The sequence below is a fragment of the Piliocolobus tephrosceles genome, chromosome 16 (assembly GCF_002776525.5).
Source record: "Piliocolobus tephrosceles isolate RC106 chromosome 16, ASM277652v3, whole genome shotgun sequence".
In the NCBI taxonomy this organism is placed as follows: Eukaryota; Metazoa; Chordata; class Mammalia; order Primates; family Cercopithecidae; genus Piliocolobus; species Piliocolobus tephrosceles.
This window is the reverse complement of record NC_045449.1, coordinates 57,250,210-57,275,342: the sequence shown is the minus strand read 5'-3', so window position 1 is coordinate 57,275,342 and position 25,133 is coordinate 57,250,210. Positions and strand designations below refer to the sequence as shown.

Here is a 25,133-nt window from a genome sequence, read left to right as displayed (position 1 = left end):
CAGTAGTGTGTTCATGGCTCACTGCAGTCTTGACCTCCCAGGCTCAAGCAATCTTTGCACTTCAGCCTCCGGATTAGCTGGGACTACAGGCATACACCACCACACCTGGCTAATTAAAAAGGTTTTTTTTTTTTTTGGCAGAGATGGGGGGTCTTGCTATGTTGCCCAGGGTGGTCTTGAACTCCTGGCCTCAAGTGATTCTCCTGCCTTGGTCTCCCAAAGTGCTGGGATTACAGGTGTGAGCCACTGCACCTGGCCCTGTATTTCCTCAGAGTAAAGCGATTATCTTCCTTTTTCCTCTCAGATGTATAAGGACTGTTCTAGAACTAGTAAAGGGAGAATAATCTCTAAACACACCGAAAAGTGACAGTTCTGTTTCCGGGAATTTGACTGTACAGGGTTAAAAAACCTCCCATAGATGATACAAATTTTAATATTACTTAACACTCCCTTGGTGACATGTCAGCTCAGTTGATATGGTAGCTGTTTTGCTGATTATCCCATGCTTGCACTGGCTCATGAAAGCTGACTGTTAAATTCTCAGAAATTCTGAAAGCCAGTTGTTTATTAGAAATCAAATAGCAATTAAATAAACTAACATTAAGAACAAAGGTTAAAGAATACTCGTATCTTGCAACTTCCTAAGATTTAACTATATCTTACTATTATCTATGCTGTTGAAGTTATTTATATTGATTGTGCATGTCTGCACGGTGGGAATATTACATAACAATGTGCTGCTGGGCATCTCCTCCCACCTTTGTTTCAGTGATGTCACATTGGTAGCTTGAAATTGGCCATGATGGGAGTGTTTACACCCTCGAAACTGGCAAACATTATAAATCAGGGCTTCATTTAGTGCTAAAACTGAAAGAGGCTTCAGTTTAATGAATATAGTTTGTATATGGATGAGAAGTAGTTTAACAGTAGATCACAAATCAGATTTAACGGCAATAGAGTTATTGAGAAAAGAGCAAATTGGGATGCAGCTCCATTTGTCAAACTTTGGTTATAAGTTACAACCATAGGTTAGCTACAAATTTGGCAAAAATCAACAAAAGCATCAAATTAAGAGTACTATATAGTTCATTATTATTTGTAAGTTGTGTGCAACATACTCTTTTTGTTTGCTTCTTTTGAGATGGAGTTTCACTCCTGTCACCCAGGCTGGAGTGCAATAGCATGATCTCAGCTCATTGCACCCTCCACCTCCTGGGTTCAGGCGATTCTCCTGTCTCAGCCTCCAAAGCAGCTGGGATTACAGATGGCTACCACCATGCCCAACTAATTTTTGCGTTGTTAGTACAGACAGGGTTTCACCATGTTGGCCAGGCTGGTCTCAAACTCCTGACCTCAGGTGATCCCTTGCCTTGGCCTCCTAAAGTGCTCGGATTACAGGCAAGAGCCACCGCATCCGGCCTCTTTTTTTAAAAAAATAATTTCAACTTTTATTGTAGATTCAAGGGCAGTGAATGTACAGGTTTGTTTCATGGGTGTACTGGATGATGCCGAGGTTTGAGACACAAATGATCCCATCACCCAGGTAGTGAGCATAATACTCAACAGTTTTTCAACCCTTTCCCCTTCCTCTCCCCTCCCAGTAGTCCCCAGTGTCTACTGTTGCCTCTTCATGTCCACGAGTACTCAATGTTTAGCTCCCACTTTCAATGAGAACATGTGGTATTTGGTTTTCTGCTCCTGTGTTAATCTGCTTAGGATATTGGCCTTCAGTTGCATCCATGTTGCTGCAAAGGACATTATTTTGTTCTTTTTATGACTATGCAGCATTCCATGGGAACACATTTTATCAGTAAAATTTATAATAAACGTATGTACACACACACAAACACACATCCCTGTTCCACCCCACACCCCTCCTCAGGGTTGGTTGTTAAACATTTCCTAGCACACTACCAATTCCCTACATTTGCCACTATTATTGTTCCTATCATTAATAAATAAACTGTATAATGTTTAACAGTTTACCAAGCATCCCTTATAATAGCCTTGTATAAAGGAGTTTATTAGTTTCACTTCGCTGATGGGAAACTAAACTTCTAAGAGATTAGGTAAATTGTTCAAGGTCTAGAGTTAGCGAGTGGCGAGGCTGGGACTCAAACCTGGTCCTTCCGAGATTCTAAATGTTATGCTGTTCCTGTGCCACATTACCTAACCATGTGACTACACCTCAATAATTCATCTCTTTGAGCCTTGGTGTCACTGTCTGTTAAACAGGGAGGAAAACATGGAGAAGAATTACATCATTTCCACGGTCCTTTCCAACTCACACCTTTCTATACCTATAGTTTGAGGGACCTTGGCATTTGAGTAAAGTGCTTCATAGAGTTTAATCTCCTTATTATTCAGAGCAGCGATCACGAATTCACATTAATTTGGTCGGCAATTTTGTCTTCATGCGATCTTTTCTCCTGGTTTCCTAGGTCCTTTAATACATAGCTTGAAAAAACAATCCTACTGCCTACTTCTTACCTCAGTATAACCCATGCTGGCTGCAGCAATGAGGGCCTGTTGGATGGCATGGCTCTTCTTAAATACTCCTTGCTGCTGGCCGGCCATTGTCCAGTCACACTGAATCAAAAACTTGACAACCTCCAGATGACCTCGGAGTGCAGCATGAACCAAAGCACACTGCCCGTTCTTATCCAAATGATCCACCTAAGAGGAGAGGACAGGAGATCTGTATGAACACAGACTTGTGGCTGAACTCGCAATCTAGTCACAACCACCACTGCATAAGTCTAGACTACTAAGAATCATCCTTTCCATTCCTGGAACCACTCTCTGAGCAAATTCAGGAGACTGCCCAGCCTAGATTATTACTGAGCTACAACTATGCTAAGTGTCCCTCTGGGAAGAACTTCTTTTCCTCAGAAAAGGTCAGACTTTTGTTTTCGCATTCAAAGAAAAACAAAAACCAAAACTCTCAGCTTGACCTTTGTCTTCCTGAGGTAAATTCTTCTTTGTCTCCTCAAATTGTTCTTTTTAGACCAAGATTTGAGAAACTGGTAGCTCTGCTGACATACAAAAAATTATCTTTGAAATCAAAAAAGGGAAGAAAAACACGAAGCTACAATTCTTTGGCCTTCCAAAGAAGCAAAACATCTCATATCATGAATCATTTGACCACCAAACTTTGGCAAAGTCTGCTTCTCTCTTCCAGCAGGAGGGAAGACTCTCAAAGATCTGTCCCAAATGGCTAGAGGCACTTCCGGCTTATTGCATCAATAGCAGTCTTTATAATTTCAGTGTTGGTTTCAAGTTTAGGCTGAAAGAAGACTCTGATCAAGATCGATTTACCAGAAGGGCCTTCGTTTTAACAGATGAGTGTCCTTTCATTAGGTGAGTAGCCTATTCTGGTAGGTAGGTGGTACTTGTCCTGTGGTAGTTAGATCAGTTGAAAACATAAGTTCTGTTTCTGGCTTTCCTACTGACTTCAGTTCCACTCAGCCATCCACATAGTGAATATTTACTGAATACAGAGTGTGTGTAAAGTAGCACTTAGGTGAATAAGACAGTAATATATATGTTCTGCTCTCAAGGACTCTCCAACAAGGAGAGTGACAAGAGCCTGTCCAACAAAGGAGTATACAATAAATCTAAAGGAAAGTAAAAGTGCAATAACATTTCAGAGGAAGGAAAGATTAATTCCTGACTAGAATCAGGAACAGATTCAGACAGAAAGGTCTATCTTGACTGGCTGAGATGGAAAATGATTAATGTATTCTAGTTTTTGTAAGAGTAGGGCAAATGAAAGGGAAGTTTAAACTCTAAGGCTGAAAAGGTCTTTTGGGACAGAGCATGGATATTTCTGAATGCCAGGCTAAGTGGTCTGAATTTTAACCAATAGGTAGTGGAGTCATTGAGTGTTTTCATGTTCAGAACTGCATTTTCAAGAACTAAGCGAATGGATAAAAGAAATCATGGCTCCTTGGAGAAATGGTTGATTCCAGGACTGGGGTAAGAGATGAGACTAGAACATCTTGTGGTGTCAGAAAGTGCTCAGAAGTTGAAAGGACACAGGAATCAGTTTGAAGGAGTTCCCAATGGCCAAATCTGGGGCAACGTGAACAACGAAATGAATAATAATAGGAATGGATTTCAGGCTATAGAAGAAAATAAATATCCATGACTTCATAGTAATATCAATAAATATTTGAATAAATACATGGGGGAGAAGAGATCGCTTTTCCTTACAGTAAAATTTCAATTAATAAATGTTGAGGGAATGATGGAAGTAGAAAATCACTGTTAGGCAAACACCAAAGTAATAATTATTGCAGTGGCTGGGCATGGTGGCTCACGCCTGTAATGCCAGCACTTTGAGAGGCTGAGGTGGGTGGATCACCTGAGGTCACGAGTTCGAGACCAGCCTGGCCAACACGGTGAAACTCCATCTCTACTAAAAAATGCAAAAATTAGCTGGGTGTGGTGGCAGGTGCCTGTAATCCCAGCTACTCCGGAGGGTGAGGCAGGAGAATCACTTGAACCTGGGAGGCAGAGATTGCAGTGAGCTGAGATTGTGCCATTGCACTCCAGCCTGGGCAACATGAGTGAAACTCCTCTAAAAAAAAAAAAAATAATAAAAAATAATAATAATTATTGCACTAAGAATCACTGATGGATCCTAATATTAGTGGACAAAAGTATGACGAGAACCAGGATGTCTATCTTTCTAGTCTCAAAAGCAAAACCCTAAAAGATATTTCTTAATTACAAAAGGAAAAACAGTAACTTCAGAGCTGAGAAACCTGGAAGACACTACCTTCGCCAAGTGACTGAGGCTACCACCACCTGTAATAAGACCTATCAATAGCAGCGACTTCAAGTGCTGCATTTTCATAAGGGTACAGCATTGCTTATGTGGTATTCTTGCCAAAAATATGTACACTCAATCGCACAGTGAGAAAACGTCAGACAAACTAAAACTGAAAAACATTCTACAGAACAACTGGCTGGTATTCTTCAAAACTGTCAAGCTCATAAAAGATGAACAAAGACTGAGAAACTCTCACAGGTTGGAGGAGACTAAGGAGGTACAACACTAAATGTCATGTGGGATCCCGACCTGGATTCTCTAACGCAGAAAAGGTATCAGTGGGACAGTTGGACAAATTTCAGTAAGGTCTGTAGATCAGTTAATAGTATTATCACCAAATTAATTTCCTGGTTTTGATAATTAGACTACAATTACTTAGGCTGTTAACATTATGAGAAGCTGAATGGAGGATATACAGAAACTCTATGCATTTTTTTTTTCTTTTGCCTACAAGAGAATTATTTTATTTGCTTTTATTATTTTAAATTGACATATAACTGTACATATTTATGGGGTACAGTGTGATATTTTGATACATGTATGCAAGGTGTAATTATCAAACTAGGTTAATTAGCATACCCATCTCCTCAAACGTGTATCATTTCTTTGTATTGGGTCTCTGCACTATTTTTGCAATATCTTTGAAAGTCTAAAATTACTTTAAAAGCTCTACAAAAGCTAAGGGGATGATGTGTAATAGATGAGAATCTGAAAAAGGCGTTTGTTACACAAGAAGACTCCAAGAATAATTCAGGAGGCTAGTGGCAGTTGGGGTAGAGACCAAGGAGTAGCTTCTCAAGCTCTTTTGAGGATAACATTGAAAAGAGCTGGCCACTAAATGAATTAGGAAGGAGAGAAAGATGTCAATGACTCCCTAGTTCTGAGAAAAATGGAGGCTACATTAGCAGACTTTGAAAATCCAGAAAGAGGAAGGTAAAGATGATGAGTGATTTAGAAAGCTGGATGTGAGGAACTAGTCAGGGATCTGAACATGCCTGACAAGGAAGCAGTTACAAATGTGAAACTACAGCTCAAAAACATTTTCAGAAATTAGCAATTTGGGGTTAAGAGTCACCAAAATGTAGGTAGGAGAACTAGAACCCAGTCAGATTTGACGCCAAAGCCTATGACTTTAATGCGGAAGCCATAGCGAGTATGAGGATGGAAGGAAGACCAGAGGATCCTAGTGAACAGTCCTATCAGAAGAAGGAGAGGGGCAGCCAGAGAAGTGGGAAATAACATTAAAAGTTTACTATTGGCCGGGCATGGTAGCTCACGCCTGTAATCCCAGCACTTTGGGAGGCCAAGGCGGGCGGATCACCTGAGGTCAGGAGTTCAAGACCAGCCTGGCCAACATAGTGAAACCTCACCTCTACTAAAAATACAAAAATTAGCCAGGCGTGGTGGTGTGCGCCTATAATCCCAGCTATTTGGGAGGCTGAGGCAGGAGAATTGTTTGAACCCAGGAGGCAGAGGCTACAGTGAGTCAAGAATGTGCCACTGCACTCCAGCCTAGGTGACAGAGCCAGGCTCTGTCCCCCACCTCCAAAAAAAGTTTACAATTGCTAATACTATTGAGGGGCTCAGAGAGGTGAGGGATGAGACAAAGCTGCTTTATTTGGTGACTGGCAGTCATTAGTGACTTTTAAAACAGTAGCGTGGTAAAATGTAGGGAGCTGGGTTATTTTCTTGTTTACAGATACTATTTATTCGGTACTATATAAGATTAAAAGAGACTTTACCACCTCTTTTAAAAAAAGGCTTTATGTCTTTCAATGCTTACACTGACTCTTTTAACATCCTTTTAATAGACGAAAAGTGCGATTGAGAGAGGTTAAGTGACTTATTCAAGCCCTCATATAAATTACGTAGGACACACGATTTGACCCAGTTGTGTTTGATCCTAAAGCTTATCATTTTAATGAGTTGCCTCCCCTCTCATTCATGGAAGCCAGAATGCAAGTGGTTAAGGAGTAATGAGGTGAATGTAGCCAGTACAGAGGACTCTTAGGACAGGTTTGGTAGAGGTGAAAGGGAAGAGATGGGATGTTGCTTCTGGTTAGCAAGGGAGAGGAAAATTTCCTTTTTAGGTTACATAGGTTTCTACATTCATAGGTTTGTAGAAACTGAGAAAAAAGGTAGTGTGCATTTAGAAAAAGAATGAAATAACATGAGAGAATGAGCAACATCGTGGGTTAAGAGTGTAGAGGTGGAGACAACTGCTCTGGAAGAGAAGGTAAGTAAGTACTTCCTTCTCTGGCAAAGTAGAGGTGAGTGTAGGTAAGAACTGATAAGAGTTTTGAGATACAGGCACCTTGAGATGAGCCTGATCACAGTGATGAAGGGCAGAAGAGGCATGATAGGATCTTGAAAGAAGTACATATGAGTTACATTTCTGCTCTGGGGAAAACAATGGAAGATGAAGAAAGGGATGGCTTGGCAGTGTAAGGGCTGAGCGGCAGGAAAGACCCAGCTGAGATCAGAATATGAAGTGACAGCAACAGTAAGAAGGGCTGGGTGCCGTGGCTCATGCTTGTAATCCTAGCACTTTGGGAGGCCACAGTGGGAGGATCTCTCTTTTTTTTTTTTTTTTTGAGACGGAGTCTCGCTCTGTCGCCCAGGCTGGAGCGCAGTGGCGTGATCTCGGCTCACTGCAAGCTCCACCTCCTGGGTTCACACCATTCTCCTGCCTCAGCCTCCCGAGTAGCTGGGACTACAGGTGCCCGCCACCTCACCCGGCTAATGTTTTGTATTTTTTAGTAGAGACGGTGTTTCACTGTGTTAGCCAGGATGGTCTCGATCTCCTGACCTCGTGATCCGCCCGTCTCGGCCTCCCAAAGTGCTGGGATTACAGGCTTGAGCCACTGCGCCTGGCAACGAGGATCTCTTGATCTAAGGAATTTTAGCAAACCTCTGGGCAATACAGCAAGACCCTGTCTCTACAAAATAGGAAAAAAATACAGCTGAGTGTGGTGGCGCGTACCTATACCCCTCGCTATTGGGGAAGCTGAAGACTGCAGTGAGCTACAATCATGACACTGCACTCTGGCCTAGGCAACAGAGCAAGACTTTGTCTCTAAAAAGAAAACGAAAATGGTAATGAGGCCCAGTTATCACTGTTTCCAGAGGTGTCCATTCAAATGAACGGGATGTCATAGGTGGGCAATCACTGTGCTAGGGTAAACTTCTAAGGCTCTGAGATGTCCCTGAGAGGCCATCGTCTCAGTTCCCAAAGGAGTGGAGGAGTCCCACTTTTTCCCCTGGTAACAGCACTGGACACCTCAGAATGAAGTCATACTATGACTTATATTTCACTATGAAACCACTAAAGTCCTCAGTTTGTTTTCAGGACTGAAACAAAATAGAATGAGGCCAAGATTTTTTTCCCAGAGGCCTACATTTGTGAGACCAGCATTTTTCTTTTCACCAATATTGTGAAATCAAATTTTTATACATAAAGCAAACATATTTTGGAAATGTTTTCAGAGAACTGATGAGTACTAACAGAAGCACTTCGAGGCGCCCTTGGTCAGTCTGAGTATAAACAGGGAGAATCATCTTCTCCCTGTATCTCTAGAGTGGTGGTCTTCAAGGACAGGATGAAGGTGTCTGATCCTGTTCTCATCTCCATGGTTAAGTTTTCTTCTCTACACACGGAAGGCTTAGAGCCCGCAGGTGTCATTTGGTCCAGACCTGTCATTGCAGTCTCCTTGCTCCCTCATTTCTTCTTCCTCTCTCTGTTAAAAAGAGGCTTCTTCTGAGCTTAGTGGATCATTTCTGGGTTGTTAGATAGAAATTTTTTGTGGTTACTGACAAATGCAGTTTCCCAAGTACCTCTCAAAGGGTGTAGAACTGTGTGCTCCTGCAGGATGGATGGCAGTGGCCCTGAACATATGCAGAACCAGCACTCTCTCTGATCTGCTCTCCATCACGGTTTGATATACTCTACCCAGACTCATGAGGTAACACTGGAGATAAGAAAGCGTATGCATCGAAAAGAAAGAAAAAGGGAAGAAAAGCAGCAGAGCTGGGCAGCCAGTACCTTGGCCCGTTTCTTGCACAGCAGCACCACAATGCTCAGGTACCCTGCTGCTGCAGCATATCCCAGTGGAGTCAGGCCACTTTCAGAAGAGGCATCCACGTTGGCGCCGAACTCCAGCAGCAGGGCTACCATTTCTGTGTAACCAAGATGGGACTGAACACAAAGAATTGGAGCATTATTTAAAACCTCTGTCCGGTAATTAATATTGGCACCTCCCAAAATCAGCAGTCGGCTGACCTAGAAATAAATAAACACAACTAATAATTAGACAAACAGCAGTTACATCCTTTTAGTTGTCTTTTATTAAACCATCTAAGATTCTACAACAGTGTCTAGTAGCATTTAGTAATTGCTTTATTTTATAATCTCATTTGCTTCTTTTTCTTTTCCTTTGGTAGATAATATAAAATATCTCCTTTACATAAATGGTATAGTAGCTAGAGCAATTGCCTCCCATACTGTAGTGCTGAACACAGTCTCTATGAAGTGAGCTTTTGGTCAGAAAAGCTCCTACACCAAGACAAAGTCTACCTGAGATCAATTTACTCTTTGGAACCAGCAGGACCTGATCCCACATGTCAGAGTCAGTTTATAGAAGGTAAGAGGACAATGGAGCTAGTCTCCAATTTATAGAATAAAATTTAACAATTTAAAATATATTAAATTATCAATAAAAGACTAAGATCAATAAAAGACTAAGCAAGTCAAAGATCAACTAAATAGTTACTTAATGTCCTTCTAGTTTTATTTTTTCATAGTTAATTCCTTATATTTATAATTTCTTTATAAATTTACCTTTATATTTGGAGTGTAGAGATTTCGTAAAGACGCCAGTGCCATGGAAAGACCTTCTGTGCTATAAGAGATCCAGAGACCTTGGAGGATGGAGGATGATACACCAACTTTTTTACTCAAACCCTGAATAAGAAGTACAGACAATTAAATTAGTAGCCCAGCAAAAAAAAGTAGCATCAGTGGTGAATTAGTGGCCTCTTTGTTTTTGGTACTAATGAATGAGAGTGGAGTCTCACCCTAACAATGTTCATGCCAAGCAAAGCCTAGGTGGGGGGACAAAGACCAGTCCTGCAGGAACAAGCTAACTTAAACGGTCTCTATCTCTGCAGCCCTTAGCAACACATCCACTCAACACCTCTCTTTTCTGTTATATCTGGATATAATTTATTTTTCCATATCTTTTTTATTAGCCTTCTTCAATAAATATCTTAAATTCAAGTTATTAAATTACACACTGTGGTAGAAATAATGCAACGTGATCACTGATTTCCATTTCATTTTCTTTCTGAACATTTGGAAAAACTCTATTTCCCAGCCTCCTTTACAGCTAGGTAGGCAATGTGACTGAATTCTGGTGAATAAAATGAGGGCATAAGTAGTATGTCTTGTCCAGGCTTGGCTCCAAAACTTCCTGCATATTTCTCCACACTTTCTATGGTTCCTTTTGATTACAGGCCAGATGTAGAAAATCCAATGGAGAATTCTGAGGCCCAAGGTGATTTCAGAACTACTACATGGAAGGAGCCTGCTCAGAGATCTGCACTGTACTGCGATGTAAGGAGAAATAAATCTTTGTTAAGTCATTGAGATTTTGCAGGTTTGTCATAGCAGCTAGTGTTCTTCACCTTAACTAATATACCCCAAAATGATTATATATGTTTATCCTCAGGGAAAAAAAACAGCAATACAGGCTTGATTGCCATCTACAACAAATTTTCTCCTAGTGTCACTGGCACAGGTCCCACAACATGTACTAATGTTTGTCCATTTCACATGGGCTTCTCCAGAAGGAAGTTAGAATAATTTGTTCTTCAGATATCCTGATTGTTAGGCACTCTCTGACAATCTTCTAACTCTTCTGCCAATATCTGGATCAAATCAGGTAAAGAAGGAAATCTCGAGGTCAGGAAGATATTAACAATGAAATTTGGGTTGTAATAAAATATATAGGGAGGTATTTCTTTTAAAAACTTAAATTACTTCTGCTTTCTTTGTCCCTGAAATATAGAATGTTCTTGCCTAGAATCCCTACATATATCCAAAATCAGCAACGTGTGTTTACCTGGTATCCTAGGGAAGGGGCATCTACAAAGGGGGAATATGTCAGTTATTTATGAGTTATAAATTCATCTAACAAGACCTCTAGTCATAGTGGTCAAGGTCTTCCCATAGAAGGTTCAGGGTCTCTAAAGTGGGTGAGGAAAAAACTTCCTGTAGAGGGAATTCTCACACTAGAGGAAAGGCTGAAAGGTGAGTAATGCTGTAGGAAGGCTGGATACATGAACGTTTTTAAAAGGCTTCTCCGACACAGGCGCCTTTTTTTCTCCCTGTGGGGATATTCTGATGCAACCAAAAATTAAATCATTAAACTTTCCGATTAAAAATTTTATTTTCAGCCAGGTACGGTGGCACATGTCTGTAATTCTAGCATTTTGGGAGGTGGTGGTGGGAGGATTGCTTGGGCCCAGGAGCTTGAGACCAGGGAAATGTAGGGAGACTACATCTCTACAAAAAAATTAAAATATTAGCCAGGCATGCTAGTGCATGCCTGTGGGTCCCAGCTACTTGGGAGGCTGAGGTGGGAGGATCACTTGAGCCTGGGAGGTTTAGGCTGTCATGAGCAGTGACTGTGCTACTGCACTCCAGCCTGGGTGACACCATGAGGCCTTGTCTCAAAAAAACTAAAAAACAACAACAACCAAAACACAGAAGAAAAAAAGACTTCTAAAGTTTTTGAAATTATAAAAATAATACAAATTTTTTATAAAAATCAAATAAAACAATATGGTATTAAAAATAAAAGTATCTTCAACCTCCCATCTCAATCCTAAGAGGTAGCTCCTATTAACACATTAGTGTTTACTATTTAAGACATTTTCTATATATATGCAAAATACATACACACAAGTGCATATAAACAACATAAAATTTGCTTTATTAAACATTTTTTATTATGGAAAATTTAAAACCTATTTACAAAAGTAGAGAGGAATAGTATAATAAAGCTTTCATGTACCCATCACCTCACTTCAGTAATTTTCAACTCATGGCCAACCTTGTATTATTTATACTCCTGCTCATATACCCTTCCCTTGATGGGATTATTTTTAAAAATCCCAGATATTTTATCACTTAATATTTAATTATTTTAGTAAGTGCCTCTAAACAGACATGAACTCTTTAAAACATACCTAAAACTAAGAAGGATTCTATAATATGAAATATCCCAATAGTGTTCAAATTCCCTTGATTAGCTCAAAAAAGGAACTAAATTTTTTTTGTTTGAATTGGGATTCACATAAGGTCCATATACTGTTACTGGCTTTAAAACACTTTCATATTATTAGGCATTTTAGCCTTTTTTCTCCCTCATTTTTATAACTTTTAATAATCATCCACATATATGTATCTTTATACACCTACGCATATGTATCTACAGAATATGCCTCAAGAAGTTGATGTATTTTGCGACATTCTGACATGGCTTTATCAAAATGGCTGCAAGCGTCTATACATTCTCAACAAAAAATCCACAGCTTGATAAAACGAGGAAGGATGGTGCTAATTATTTCTATGCATCCTCTCATTCCATTCTATCTAAGAGCATGAGCCAAAACGCTGGGTCAAATCCTAGCAGAGTAGACCTTTGGGTGCCCAGAAACACAATCCCATGCTGGGAGGCCGAAACAGAATCCAGTTTTAACCACTCACACCGCAAGATTATTTCCCTTTTCATCCTCTTTGATTATTTAAAAATGGCTACCTAATTTCTACGTTGTCCATATTCTCTTTGGCCTTGAGGAGGCTGGGCTCTGTTCTGAATCTGTCTACTATAGTACCCATGTAGGCACCCAGAGCTGGGTAAACAGAAAACAGTAAGAAAGGTGGGTAAGGGCAGCTTCTGATTGCTCATTTTTACTTCAGAAGCTCTTTTAATTTGTGCAAGTAACAGGGACATCAATTACAAACTCGCATTTGGCCATGCAGTTTGCATGCAAACAAAACTGAAGCAAACACATCGTAAGTAGTTCTGATTGTTATTTTGACATATGAAATAGAATAGTTCCAGATCTTTCAGGAAGAATTCTAAATGTTACTCAGGGTTGGAGTCCAGACAAGTTAGGTTCTTGAGTGTACCTCCACTGTAGATCCTGGAAGACCAGAAAACTTAGCTCTGACTCCCCATTTGGGCCTCAGTCTCCTAATTTATAATATGTGTGGGCCTCAAGACGTTTTGAGGAACAATAAACTATATTAACCAATTCAGAGAGAAAAATCAGCATTAAGAAATATCCTTAGTCTAACAGAGGAAATTTTTAGCAATGGAAGACATGTCTTACATATGATGGTTGAAGGAAAAAAAGGCAGGAAATCTGACATTTTTTCAGATCTACAATGTGTCAGGTTCTGTGCCAGGGCCTTTCCAGATTTAGCTTCTCTAATGTAATCTAATCTCCACAACAGCCCTAGGAGGTAGAATTTATCACTATTTTTATATAGGAGGAAACAATCTAGAGAAGATTGAGTAATTTGCTCGAAGCCACACAACTCCTGGAGCTGGAATTAGAGGCCAAATCTGTCTTTACTCAAAAGTTCATGTTCCTTCCATTATACCACCTAAAAAAAGGAAAAGTAATTGGCACCTGATTCAGGACCTCACTTCTGAATTCTTAGCTGAAAAAGTAGCAACTACAATAGATGAAAACAGACAAAACAGCCAATTGCTGCTTTCTCCCTTAACCTTTAATTCCAAACCATTTTCTATCCTTGGCCCTCTTCCCCAGAATTGTCCTTTTTAATCCCAGACATTTTCTTCTACTCCTAAGACATTACTCTTATCAATTCAACTAAGCATTATATGCTTTTTTCCCAACTTTTAAATTTAAAGTAAAATTATGTCTAAGACCTTTCTGTTGACATATGTATGCTCACTTTAGGATAAGGGTTATCTCTGGGGAGGGAGGAGAATGGGGTAAGGGAAAGACATAAAGGGACTTCTACTATAATTGTTACATATATAACATTTATATATATAACTATTAAATGTAGGTAAGAGTCACCTACATTTTTGTGACTCTTAACCCCCCAAAATATATATATATATATATCCCTTAGAGATCCTAGCCCCTCTTCTGAGGCTTATATATGTTAATGAATTAAATCCTCACAACCACCAAGTAAGTAAGGGCTAATATCATTCCCATTTTAAAGATTAGTAAGATTAATGGTGGTAATTCCAGCACTTTGGGAGGTCAAGGAGGGAGGATGGCTTGAAACTAGCAATTCAAGACCAGCCTGGGCAACATGGTGAGACTCCCATCTCTACAAAAAATAAAAATAATTAGCCAGGTGTAGTGGTGTTTGCCTCTAGTCCTAGCTACTTGGGAGCCTGAGGTGGGAAGACTGCTTGAGTCCAGGAGTTCAAGGCTGCAGTGAGATGTGACTGTGCCACTATACTCCAGCCTGGATGACAGAGTAAGACCTTGTCTCCAAAAAAAAAAAAATAATAAAAAAGTAAAGTTAAACAACTTGCTTAAAGTCATACAGTTAGGAAATAGGAGAGATAGGGTTTGAACTCGGTCTGATTTTGGAGTCTGATCTCTTAACTACCATGTTTGCTATATTGTCATTTTTAAATTACTGATGTGGAATAGTGATTTTTTTCACAGGAAAAGAAAAGAAAAGAACAGTGGTTTTTCAACTAGCTGGGGTGCACATTAGAATTACCTGGGAAGCTTTTCAAAAATACTAGTGATCAGTCATTGCCGGTAGAAATGCAAAATGGCACAGTCACTTTGGAAACTAGTCTGGCAATGTCTTACAAGCTAAAGATAGTCTTACCATACAATCTGGTAATTGCACTACTAAGGCATTTACTCAAATGAGTTGAAAACTATGTTCACATAAAAACCTGTATTTTAGTGTTTATAGAAGCTTTATTCATAATTGCCAAAACTGGAAGCAACCAAGATGTCCTTTAATAGATGAATGGCTAAATAAAATGTAGTAAATCCATATAGTGAAGTATTATTCAGCAATAAAAAGAAATGAGCTATCAAGCCAAAAAAAGACACATAGGAACCTTAAATGCATATTGTTGAGTGAAAGGAGCCAATCTGAACATTCTTTAAGCATTGTGTGATTCCAACTATATGACATTCTGGGAAAGGCAAAACTATAGAAACAGTAAAAAGATCAGTGGTTCCCAGAGGTTGAGGAGGGTAAGAGGAGAGGAATGAATAGGTGGCGGATAAAGGAATTTTAGTGCAATGAAACGATGCTGTATGATACTTAATGGCGGATACGTGACATTACGCATTTGGCAAAATCTATAGGGCTGTACAATACATAGAGTGGACCCTAACATAAAGGATGGACTGCAGCTAATAATAATGTATCACTATTGGTTCCTCAATTGTAACAAATATACCACATCAGTACAAGATGTTAATAACAGGGAAAACTGTGGTTGGGGGAGTGAGTATGTGGGAACTCTGTACTTTCTGTTCAATTTTTATATAAACCTAAAATTGGTCTAAGAAATAAAGTCTATTTTAAAAATGAAGCCTAGGTTCTACTCCAGAACAATGACTCATAATCTCTGGGAGTAAGGCTCAGGAATGTGTATTTTTAAAAAAACTCTGCAAGAGAATCTAATGTATAGCTAGAGTTGAAAATCACTGACTACATCTATAGAGAAATCTCAAAGATACAATGTTGATTGAAAAAAAGAAAACAGTTTCAGAATCTTATAGTATTAAAAAACCCAAAATAGTTGTATATATTGCTTATGAATATGAACCTACATTGGAAAAGTGTAAAATATAGATGAGCAGAACATGTCAGGGGTGTTAGCATGTGCTAAATCCTAACACATTTACAAGTTATCTCTAGGGGAGAGAGAGAAATGGGGTTAGAGAGAAATACGAAAGCATTATTTATTACATTTGTTACATTCGTTTCTTAAAAATAAAGAAAAATAATGAAGCAAACATGGAAAAATGTTAACATTTGTTAAATCTGGTAGATAATATTTGATTACATTCAATTATCTGTACTTTCCTACATTTCATAATGCAATTACAGAGGAATAGGAACATCTTTTCTTCTAAAACAAGAAAAAAAGAGGTAAGAATTGATAATGATATAGATTGATTTGTGGTGAGGGGAGGAAATAGTTAAAGGAAGTAACACTTGGTTTTTGATCTTTTTCAGAGACTCACAAGTTACGCTGTTTGTTTTGTTAGTTGGCTTCATTAAGAGGTAGAGGAAAAAGAAATGGGAAAAGGAGCTGAGTAAGAATGGACCTTGGTAAATCAATGTCAACTAAATGGTCCAGTAAATGGACCACAAAGCAGCACTGAGAACCACACTAAGGCTGGACTAAATACATAAGAAATAAGCCTGAAATACAGAGCTTTGGATTTGGAATATTAGCTTTACTTGTACTATGGACTTTTGATTTCTTCTGGTTAGTAGAGCTGATCCTTTGTTCTTGTGAAGTATGGGAGGAAAGAGCTTCAGTTTAGTTCAACTCAACAAAGACGACAGACAGAGAAGTGTGATCCCATTACCAGCCAGGATGTAGCCAAAAATAACGCATAATTAAATTCTAAGCTCATGGTTTCTTTAAGAGAATTTTATGTTAAAATAGCTTGAAAAAGTGCCTCTTCAGCATCTGTAACTATTGCTCAGGTAAGGGATCTTTTTGTCAGCAATAAATGGTAATGGAGTCCCTTTCTTAGAACCTAAATTTATAAAACTGTTTACCAGCCGGTGATAAGCTTGCTCAAGATTTTTGAATACTTAAGAAAACAGGGAAAGCATGAAGAAGCAAGAGCAATCTTATCTTAGGGATCTTTAGCTGTGGCTCAGGTATCTTAAGATCATAAACCTCGGGGGCTTATCCAATGAGCTTCTTTAAAGCGCGTTACTTACAAACGTCACCTTTATGAAGATAAAACCAGAGAAATGTAAAATTAATGTACCCACTGGATTGTGTGTCACTGCTGAATAGAAGTTTCAAGTGGAACTATTTCTAACCATAAAGTCTATATTTGTCTTTGACCCACAGCTGGTGCAGATTGAGAATTCTAGCAGTTTGGGAGAAGTTAAAGCCTCTCAACAGGGAACACTCTACATTTAAAGGATCCTGTAAACTGCAGCACCAGGAAAACCATAGTCCAAGTTCTTCATTCTTCAGCTTGCAGTCACGTCATCACCATATGCTGTACACTAGAGTATTTATGGCTTGAATCACACATGGAGCCAGTCTTATCTCAGGCAACCATGCTGTCTGCATCAATATAAGATAAAACTGTGCTAATGACAGGAGTGCGTGTTTAAATGTACGTTTCCACGTATGGGATAAAATACTTGGTCAAATGAAGCTTTATGCTACCTCTCTGCAAATGTGGTATTTGTTTTATGGGGCAGCAAAGGCAGGCATTAGCTTCGTCTTTGCATCTGATTCTAGGCAGATGGTGATGCTAAAAGGTTAATACTTAAGTTACTGTCTTTTAGTTACTATCTAACAGCAGGACAATGCTCTTAGAGTTTATGGAATTATTAGCTACTTTTTAGTCTGCTTGAAACTGGAATGCCATACCTTGCCAGTTATTTTAGCTCCACTCTGCTCCTACTAAGTAAGGTCATTTTTGGTACAGTGATTTGTTAGACAAGACAAGTAAGATGCAAGTGAAAGATCTGTCACAGTAGGTTTCACTTCTGTCCATCTGATGACCAGGCTGCTCTGGCTCTGTGCTTATATATTGAGAAGAATTTGCTAGGCTTTTGAAGTTATCTTAACGCCATCCTTCTCTCTGAAGACAATGGTTTCATTTTTTAACAGTATCTTGTGGGGGAAGCCTGACCCAGAGAACTGTTTAAGATACCCATATTTCTCCATCCTGAGGCAGGAAAAGAATTCTGAAAAGGCTGTAGGGTTGGAACTCTCACACTGTGGGATATAAAAATTAGGACAATAATTTCCTTCTCCACTTTTGTGGGTTAACCCAAAACTGTTATTTGAACTACAAATTCCTTGAGATTAGGGACTGTATCTTTTTTGTTTTTGTATCTCTAGTACCTAGTTTAATGCCTCAGTAAGTGACGAATAAACAAATGAATGCATACATGCACAAACAAATTATGTGTCCTCTCTTTTTGGTCCTCCATTTCAGCCTTTTGAAAGCTGAGAGAAGCTGATGTTATAGAGTTCTTAAAGGTTTTTCAAACTAATGGGAGAAAAACTGGGATATAATTTGAAGAGACATTTGGGGGAAGTAGCTCCAAGGAAGGTTAGTGTTGACTCCAGGTAAATACTTTGAAAATCATAGCACCAGGAATGTTATTATCATCACTAAAACAATTATTAAAAAATTGAAAGAGTAACTGCCCTCAGTGATTTTTTAGATATCATGAAAACCTGCAACTAACTGCTACAATATGACTGTCCTCAGGAGATGATAGGTCATGTATGGAGCCCACATCTATAGGTGTATATGCACCTTCTCAATGATTATACATATACATTTCCTGAAAAGCCTATCAGTTAGTTACACTGGGAGACGGACAATGTAGTTCTAAAGGCCTAGGGAGGAACAGGCCATACATGTTGGGAGATGAACCAATTTTGCAGCAAAAGCACTTCAGAAGGCAGGGACTACAATGAAATAGTTTCTTACATATAGTGTATGAAAGTCTGCTAAAGATGGGGGAAAAATGGTTCCAACTGCTTTAATTACCTTAAAAATGTGTGCTTTGAGGATGTGATGTCCCAGTTCAATAGTCTGCTGTCGGTTTAGTTTTCCCTCTTGGCGGGAAAACCAGAAGGCAAGTAATGTGTGACCACTCCTGCAAAGAAAGAGAAATTCATTTTAATTAATTAATTAATTAAGTTGACATGGAGTCTCACTCTGTTGCCCAGACTAGAGTGCAGTGTCATGATCTTGGCTCACTGCAGCCTCTACCTCCTGGGTTCAAGTGATTCTCCTGCCTCAGCCTCCTGAGTAGCTGGGATTACAGGCACCCACCACCATGTCTGGCTAGTTTTTGTATTTTAGGAGAGATAGGGTTTCGCCATGTTGGCCAGACTGGTCTCAAACTCCTGACCTCAGGTGATCCACCTGCCTTGGCCTCCCAAGGTGTTGGAATTACAGGCGTGAGCCGCTGCGTCCGGTCTGATTCATTTTAACAGAAATGTTAATGCCCTAATTCTGCTTTGGTTGGGGGACTCTTCAGGTCCAGTCATACCTCCAACAAAACTATATCGTTCAACTGGTTTCTTGGGGAAGAGAACCTACTCCTGGGCAAAGAATGGGTACTGAAAGGTTCCTAGGCAGTTCCTTATCCAAATCACATGTATAAATACCACAAAATGTCAGTTCTAGTTGGCTTACACCCATCCCACACACAGATGGCATTACAAGATTTTCATTTTTATTTTCTGTCTCTGTCAGCAACTCTCATTCCACCCATGCTTAAATGTCAGTGTTCCTCAGGATCTCATTCTTGGTCCTATTCTTTCCTCGCTCTAGATTAGCTCATCCATCCTCAAAGCCTTCACCACCACCTATATTCTGTACCTTTTTCTTTATTTAGACTTTTCTTCTCAGCCTTAGGCCAGTATATACCCAACTGTCTATTGTACTTCCCCATTTGGAGGTCCCATAGTACCTCACACTCACCATGACCCAAACTGGACTTACAACCTCTTTCCCCAGTGAAGTCTTCTCTGATCAGCCTCTACCAAGCCCCTATCCTTTCCCACTAGCTGAGAAGAATGGAGGGCTTTCTTTCTACTGTCACCAGTATAGACTGCATATCCTCTCGCACAGTGTTTGCCATACTGTTGCATACTCTCTCCTCCACTAGATTGAGGTTCCTGATAGCATCCGTTCCCCATTACCTCCTTGCTAACAGATCCCAAACCTGTTTATGAAAGAGAAAGCTCTTTTGTCTGCCTCTGGATATTGTCTTATCTGCCCACGATGTCCAGAACTGCCTTAGTTCTCTTGTAAATCATGTGGTCAGCTGGCTTGAAGACAAAGTCAACAGGAAAGAATTGCAGAAAAATAAAGCTTAAGTCCTATTAGCTGCACTAATTCTGAACTTGCTATATGAGGTAATAGATTTCTTTACTGTTTAATCTATTTGAATTGGAGTTTTCTGTTTTTCTTTCCAGCTCAAAGCATCCTAATGATACACTTCTTTGTTAATGTATGTGTAACATGTATGTATATTTAGGGTTGTATTTCTACTTACATTCACGAAAGAAATCTGAATTACTTATATTTTCCATAGTGCCTAACATCATCTACTGCATATAAAAACGCTCAATAAAACTTTTTTTAGAAGAAAAAATCTGGCATTAAAGAAAGGACACTAGACCACCTTTGAGATGTGCTTTCTTACCCCGTTTGTTATGCCTCTAAGAACTGAAGACACTTAGAACTGTCTCTCTACCGCTGGTATGCTTTGGCTCTGTGTCCCCACCCAAATCTCACCTTGAATTGTAACCCCCATAATCCCCACATGTCATGGGAAGGACTTAGTGGGAGGTAACTGAATCATGGGGGTGGTTTGGTTTCCCCTATGCTGTTCTTGTGATAGTGAGTTCTCATGAGATCTGATGGTTTTCTAAGTGTCTGGCATTTCCCCTGCTGGCACTCATTCTCTCTCCTGCTGCCTTGTGAAGAGGTGCCTTCTGCCATGATTATAAGTTTCCTTAGGGCCTCCCCAGCCATGTGAGTCGATGAAACCTCTTTTCTTTATAAATCACCCAGTCTTAGGCATTTCTTTACAGCAGTGTGGGAATGGACTAACACAGTACATTGGTACTGCAGAGAAGAGGGTGCTGCCCAAAAATGTGGAAGCAACTTTGGAATTGGGTAACAGGCAGAGGTTGGAACAGTTTGGAGGGCTCAGAAGAAGACAGGAAAATGTGGGAAAGTTTGGAACTTCCTCGAGACTTGTTGAATGGCTTTGACAAAAATGCTGATGGTGATATGGACAATGAAGTCCAGGATGAGGTGGTCTCAGACAGAGATAAGGAACTTGTTGGGAACTGGAGTAAAGGTGACTCGTGCTATGCTTTAGTAGAGACTGGTGGCATTTTGCCCTTGCCCCAGAGATCTGTGAACTTTGAACTTGAGAGAGATGATTTAGGATACTAGTGGAAGAAATTTCTAAGTAGCAAAACATTCAAGAGGTGACAGAGCATAAAAGTTTGAAAAATTTGTAGCCTGACAATGCAATAGAAAATAAAAACCCATTTTCTAGGGAGAAATCTAAGCCAGTTACAGAAATTTACATACTTAATGAGGAGCCAAATGTTGAATCACCAAGCCAATGGGGAAAATGTCTCCAGGGCATTTGGAAGGATTCATGGCAGCCCCTCCCATCAGAGGCCCAGAGGCCTAGGAGAAAAAAGTGGCTTAGAGAGCTGGGCCCAGGGCCTTGCTGCTTTGTGCAGTCTCTGGACTTGGTACCTCGCATCCCAGCTGTGGCTAAAAGGGGCCAATATACAGCTCAGGTTGTTGCTTCAGAGGGTGCAAGCCCCAAGCCTTGGCAGCTTACACATGGCGTTGGGCCTGTGGGTGCACAGAAGTCAAGAACTACGGTTTGGGAATGTCTGCCTAGATTTCACGAAATGTATGAAAATGCCTGGATGTCCAGGCAGAGATTTGCTTCAGAAATAACCATGGAAAACCTCTGCTAGGGCAATGTGGAAGGGAAATGTGGGGTTGGAACCCCCACACAGAGTCCCCACTGGGGCACTGCCTAGGGGAGCTGTGAGAAGAGGGTCACCGTCCTCCAGACCCCAGAATGGTAGATCCACCAAGAGCTTGCACTGTGTATGTGGAAAAGCTGCAGACACTCAACACCAGCCCATGAAAGCAGCCAGGAAGGGGGCTGTACTCTTTGCAAAGACACAGGGGCGGAGTTGACCAAGGCTGTGGGAGCCCACCTCTTGCATCAGCATGACCCGCATGTGAGCCATGGAGTCAAAGGAAATCCTTTTGGAACTGTAAGGTTTAATGACTGCCCTATTGGATTTCGGACTTGCATGGGGCCTGTAGCCCCTTTGTTTTGGCCAATTTCTCCCATTTGGAATGTGTGTATTTACCCAATGCCTGTACCCCCATTGTATCTAGGAAATGACTGATTTGCTTTTGATTTTATAGGCTCATAGGTGGAAGGAACTTGCCTTGTCTCAGATGAGACTTTGGACTTGGACTTCAGGTTAATGCTGGAATGAGTTAAGACTCCGGGAGACTGCTGGAAGGGCATGATGTGTTTTGAAATTTGAGGACATGAGATTTGGGAGGGGCCAGGGGCAGAATGATAAGATTTGGCTCTGTGTCTCCACCAACACCTCACCTTGAATTGTAATCCCCATAATCCCTACATGTTGTGGGAGGGACCCAGTGGGAGGTAACTGAATCATAGGGGCAGTTTCCCCCATGCTGTTCTCATGATAGCTGACGGTTTTATAAGTGTCTGGCATTTCCTCCACTGGCACTCATTATCTCTCCTGCCGCCCTGTGAAGAGGTGCCTTCTGCCATGACTGTAGAGTTTTTAAGTGTCAGTAAAGAACCTGGAACACAGGGCATGGGACAGCTCCCATCTTACATAGGACTCATCAAATGGATTTCATTCCAATAAGATTTTAAAAAGGGATTTTTAATTTTTGACTTTACAGAATTTCTAAATTGTAGTGGATACCAGATCACCTTGTTTGATTGGATAAATTAACCATAATAGAAAGGAAGTTATTTAATTGGGAGAATGTCTCAGACAAGTGTAGCTTGCATGGAATCATCAGTATCATCTGAAGGTGTGAGTCCACGGTTCTTTCAAACTCATAAAATCTGGAAATTGACAATGAACTCTCTTTTTTTTTTTCAGACGGAGTCTTGCTCTATTGCCCGGGCTGGAGTGCAGTGGTGTGATCTTGGCTCACTGCAAACTCCACCTCCCAGGTTCATGACATTCTCCTGCCTCAGCCTCCTGAGTAGCTGAGACTGCAGGTGCCCGCCACCACGCCCGACTAATTTTTTTAAACATAGTTTTTAGTAGAGACGGGGTTTCACCATGTTAGCCAGGATGGTCTCCATCTCCTAACCTCATGATCCACCCACCTCGGCTTCCCAAAGTGCTAGGATCACAGGTGTGAGCCACTGTGCCCAGCCCTGAACTCTTATTTATCCCATGAAAACTCAATTTAGTTGATAGGTTATTTTATTTTTTTCTTTTTGAGATGAAATCTCGCTCTGTCACTCAGGCTGGAGTGCACTGGTGCGATCTCAGCTCACTGCAACCGCCACTCCCCGGGTTCAAGCAATTCTCCTGCCTCAGTTTCCCAAGTAGCTGGGATTACAGGCGTGTGCCACCACGCCCAGCTCATTTTTTGTATTTTTAGTAGAGTTGGGGTTTCACCATGCTGGCCAGGCTGGACTTGAACTCCTGATCTCATGATCTGACTGCCTCAGCCTCCCAAAGTGCTGGGATTACAAGCGTGAGCCACTGCGCCTAGTCTATTTTAGCTTTTTCAATAGAGATTGTTCTTTTTGAAAAAGTTATTTTAACAGACCACATGGAAGTTAAGACAACAATACAAAGCATGTATGAAGTATCTTACTCTCAAGATCTCAAAATTCTGTCCAGCTCTTAACAGTAAAATTACTGGAGCCTCCCTGGTATAAGAATTATTACTTTAAGTTACTCATCCATGGCTGTTCCACTGTGACTAGAACTCCTGAATATAAGCCTCTGATCCACTATCTATGCTTTAGGCTGTTAATGAGAATTCATGCCTATTGGGATTAATGTAAAAAAGCTTGTGCTTGACAAGGAAATGAATTTTCAGTTAGACATAGAATTGACTTTGCCCTAGTGTTTTCATTTTACCACCATAACTAAGAAATGCTGGTGAGATGTCTGCATTTCTCTAGTCTTCATTTCAGCTGGCTAGAGATAACTGCTTGCTTTTACATCAGGCACTGAGGAGAAACAGCCAGTAATACAGGTCAAGGATAAGATGAAGGTGGCAACTACAGTTCATTTCTTTTTGAATACAAGCATGCTACATTATTACTAAAAGAATGGTTCTGAATAGTACACTGGACTCAGTTTGTGGTATGTAGGACAGAAGGGAAAATAGCAATGTACATTCTATATTGGCTCCCATGGTGACATCTTGAGCACTGAGGTTTAATTTTGCTTCTTGGTCTGCTGGATCTCTCTACTTCCATCATCATCAAACTCACTTTTTGAAGTTGGAGCTTTCCCTCAAAACCATATCTCTCTCTCTCTTTTTAAAATATTGCCAGTTACTCAGGCATAAAACATAGTAGCTATTTTTCCCCTCTCCTATACTTTCTCTCCTGAAAAGTCACAAGAATCTCATTCTCTTCATTTTATTCTCTACTGCTCGCTCCCTGGCCATCACAATAATCTACGTTGCAGAAACCTGATCAAAATTCAGCTCAAAATTCTTTGCTAGTTTTATTTTCCCTCTGATATAAAATTTAAATTCCTTAGCATGGTATCCAAAGGCTTTACATAATTTGTCCCTTGCCTATTTGTCTGTCTTTACCTCTTTACCTTATCCTTTCAATTCCAGACACAGTAAATTATCTGTAGGGTTTCAAATGTGCTTTCCTTCTGCCTGGAATTCTCTTTCCTGTTTAGTTCATCAGAAAAACAATTTCTCATTCTTCAAATGGCAATTCACATGATCTCCTCTGTGAAGCCTTCCCTGGTGCCCTCTGATAAACTCAGGGGTTCTTTCCTTAGGTTCCTGTTGTACCTGGTACACATCTCCATTACAGCACCCACTGCAGGGCACTCTTCTATGTTGCTCTACACATGTGTGAAAAAGCATGGCCTCTATCCTCAAGAGAGTCTAGGTAATAGGAGTATATATTTGCAGAATGGATGAGTAAGTAGTAACATCTTATACCTGTGTATCTTATGGTTTTCAAAATACTTCAGGCCAGGCATGATGGCTCACACCTGTAATCTCAGCACTTTGGGAGGCCAAGGTGGGAGGATCACTCGAGTCCAGGAGTTCAAGGCTAGCCTGGGTAACAAAGCAGGACCCTGTCTCTACAAAAAAGTTAAAAAGCCAGTTGTGCTGGTATGTGTCTGTAGTTCCAGTTACTTGGGAGGCTGAAGCAGAAAAACTGCCTAAAGCCCAGGACGTTGAGGCTGCAGTAAGCTATGATTACACC

The 25,133-nt window shown here is 40.3% G+C and overlaps 1 protein-coding gene across 3 annotated transcripts in view; it reads right to left on the bottom strand.

The window, feature by feature from the left end:
- TANC2 (tetratricopeptide repeat, ankyrin repeat and coiled-coil containing 2) overlaps positions 1-25,133 on the bottom strand; it is a 469,283-nt gene that overhangs the window by 29,733 nt on the left and 414,417 nt on the right. For all 3 annotated transcript variants that reach the window (XM_026448069.2, XM_026448070.2, XM_026448071.2), the window contains exons 14-17: positions 18,641-18,749; positions 9,675-9,797; positions 8,880-9,116; positions 2,491-2,676 (exon numbers count right to left, since the gene is read on the bottom strand). In XM_026448069.2, the coding sequence (XP_026303854.1) occupies positions 2,491-2,676; positions 8,880-9,116; positions 9,675-9,797; positions 18,641-18,749 (655 nt within the window). The remainder of the gene's footprint in view (positions 1-2,490; positions 2,677-8,879; positions 9,117-9,674; positions 9,798-18,640; positions 18,750-25,133) is intronic.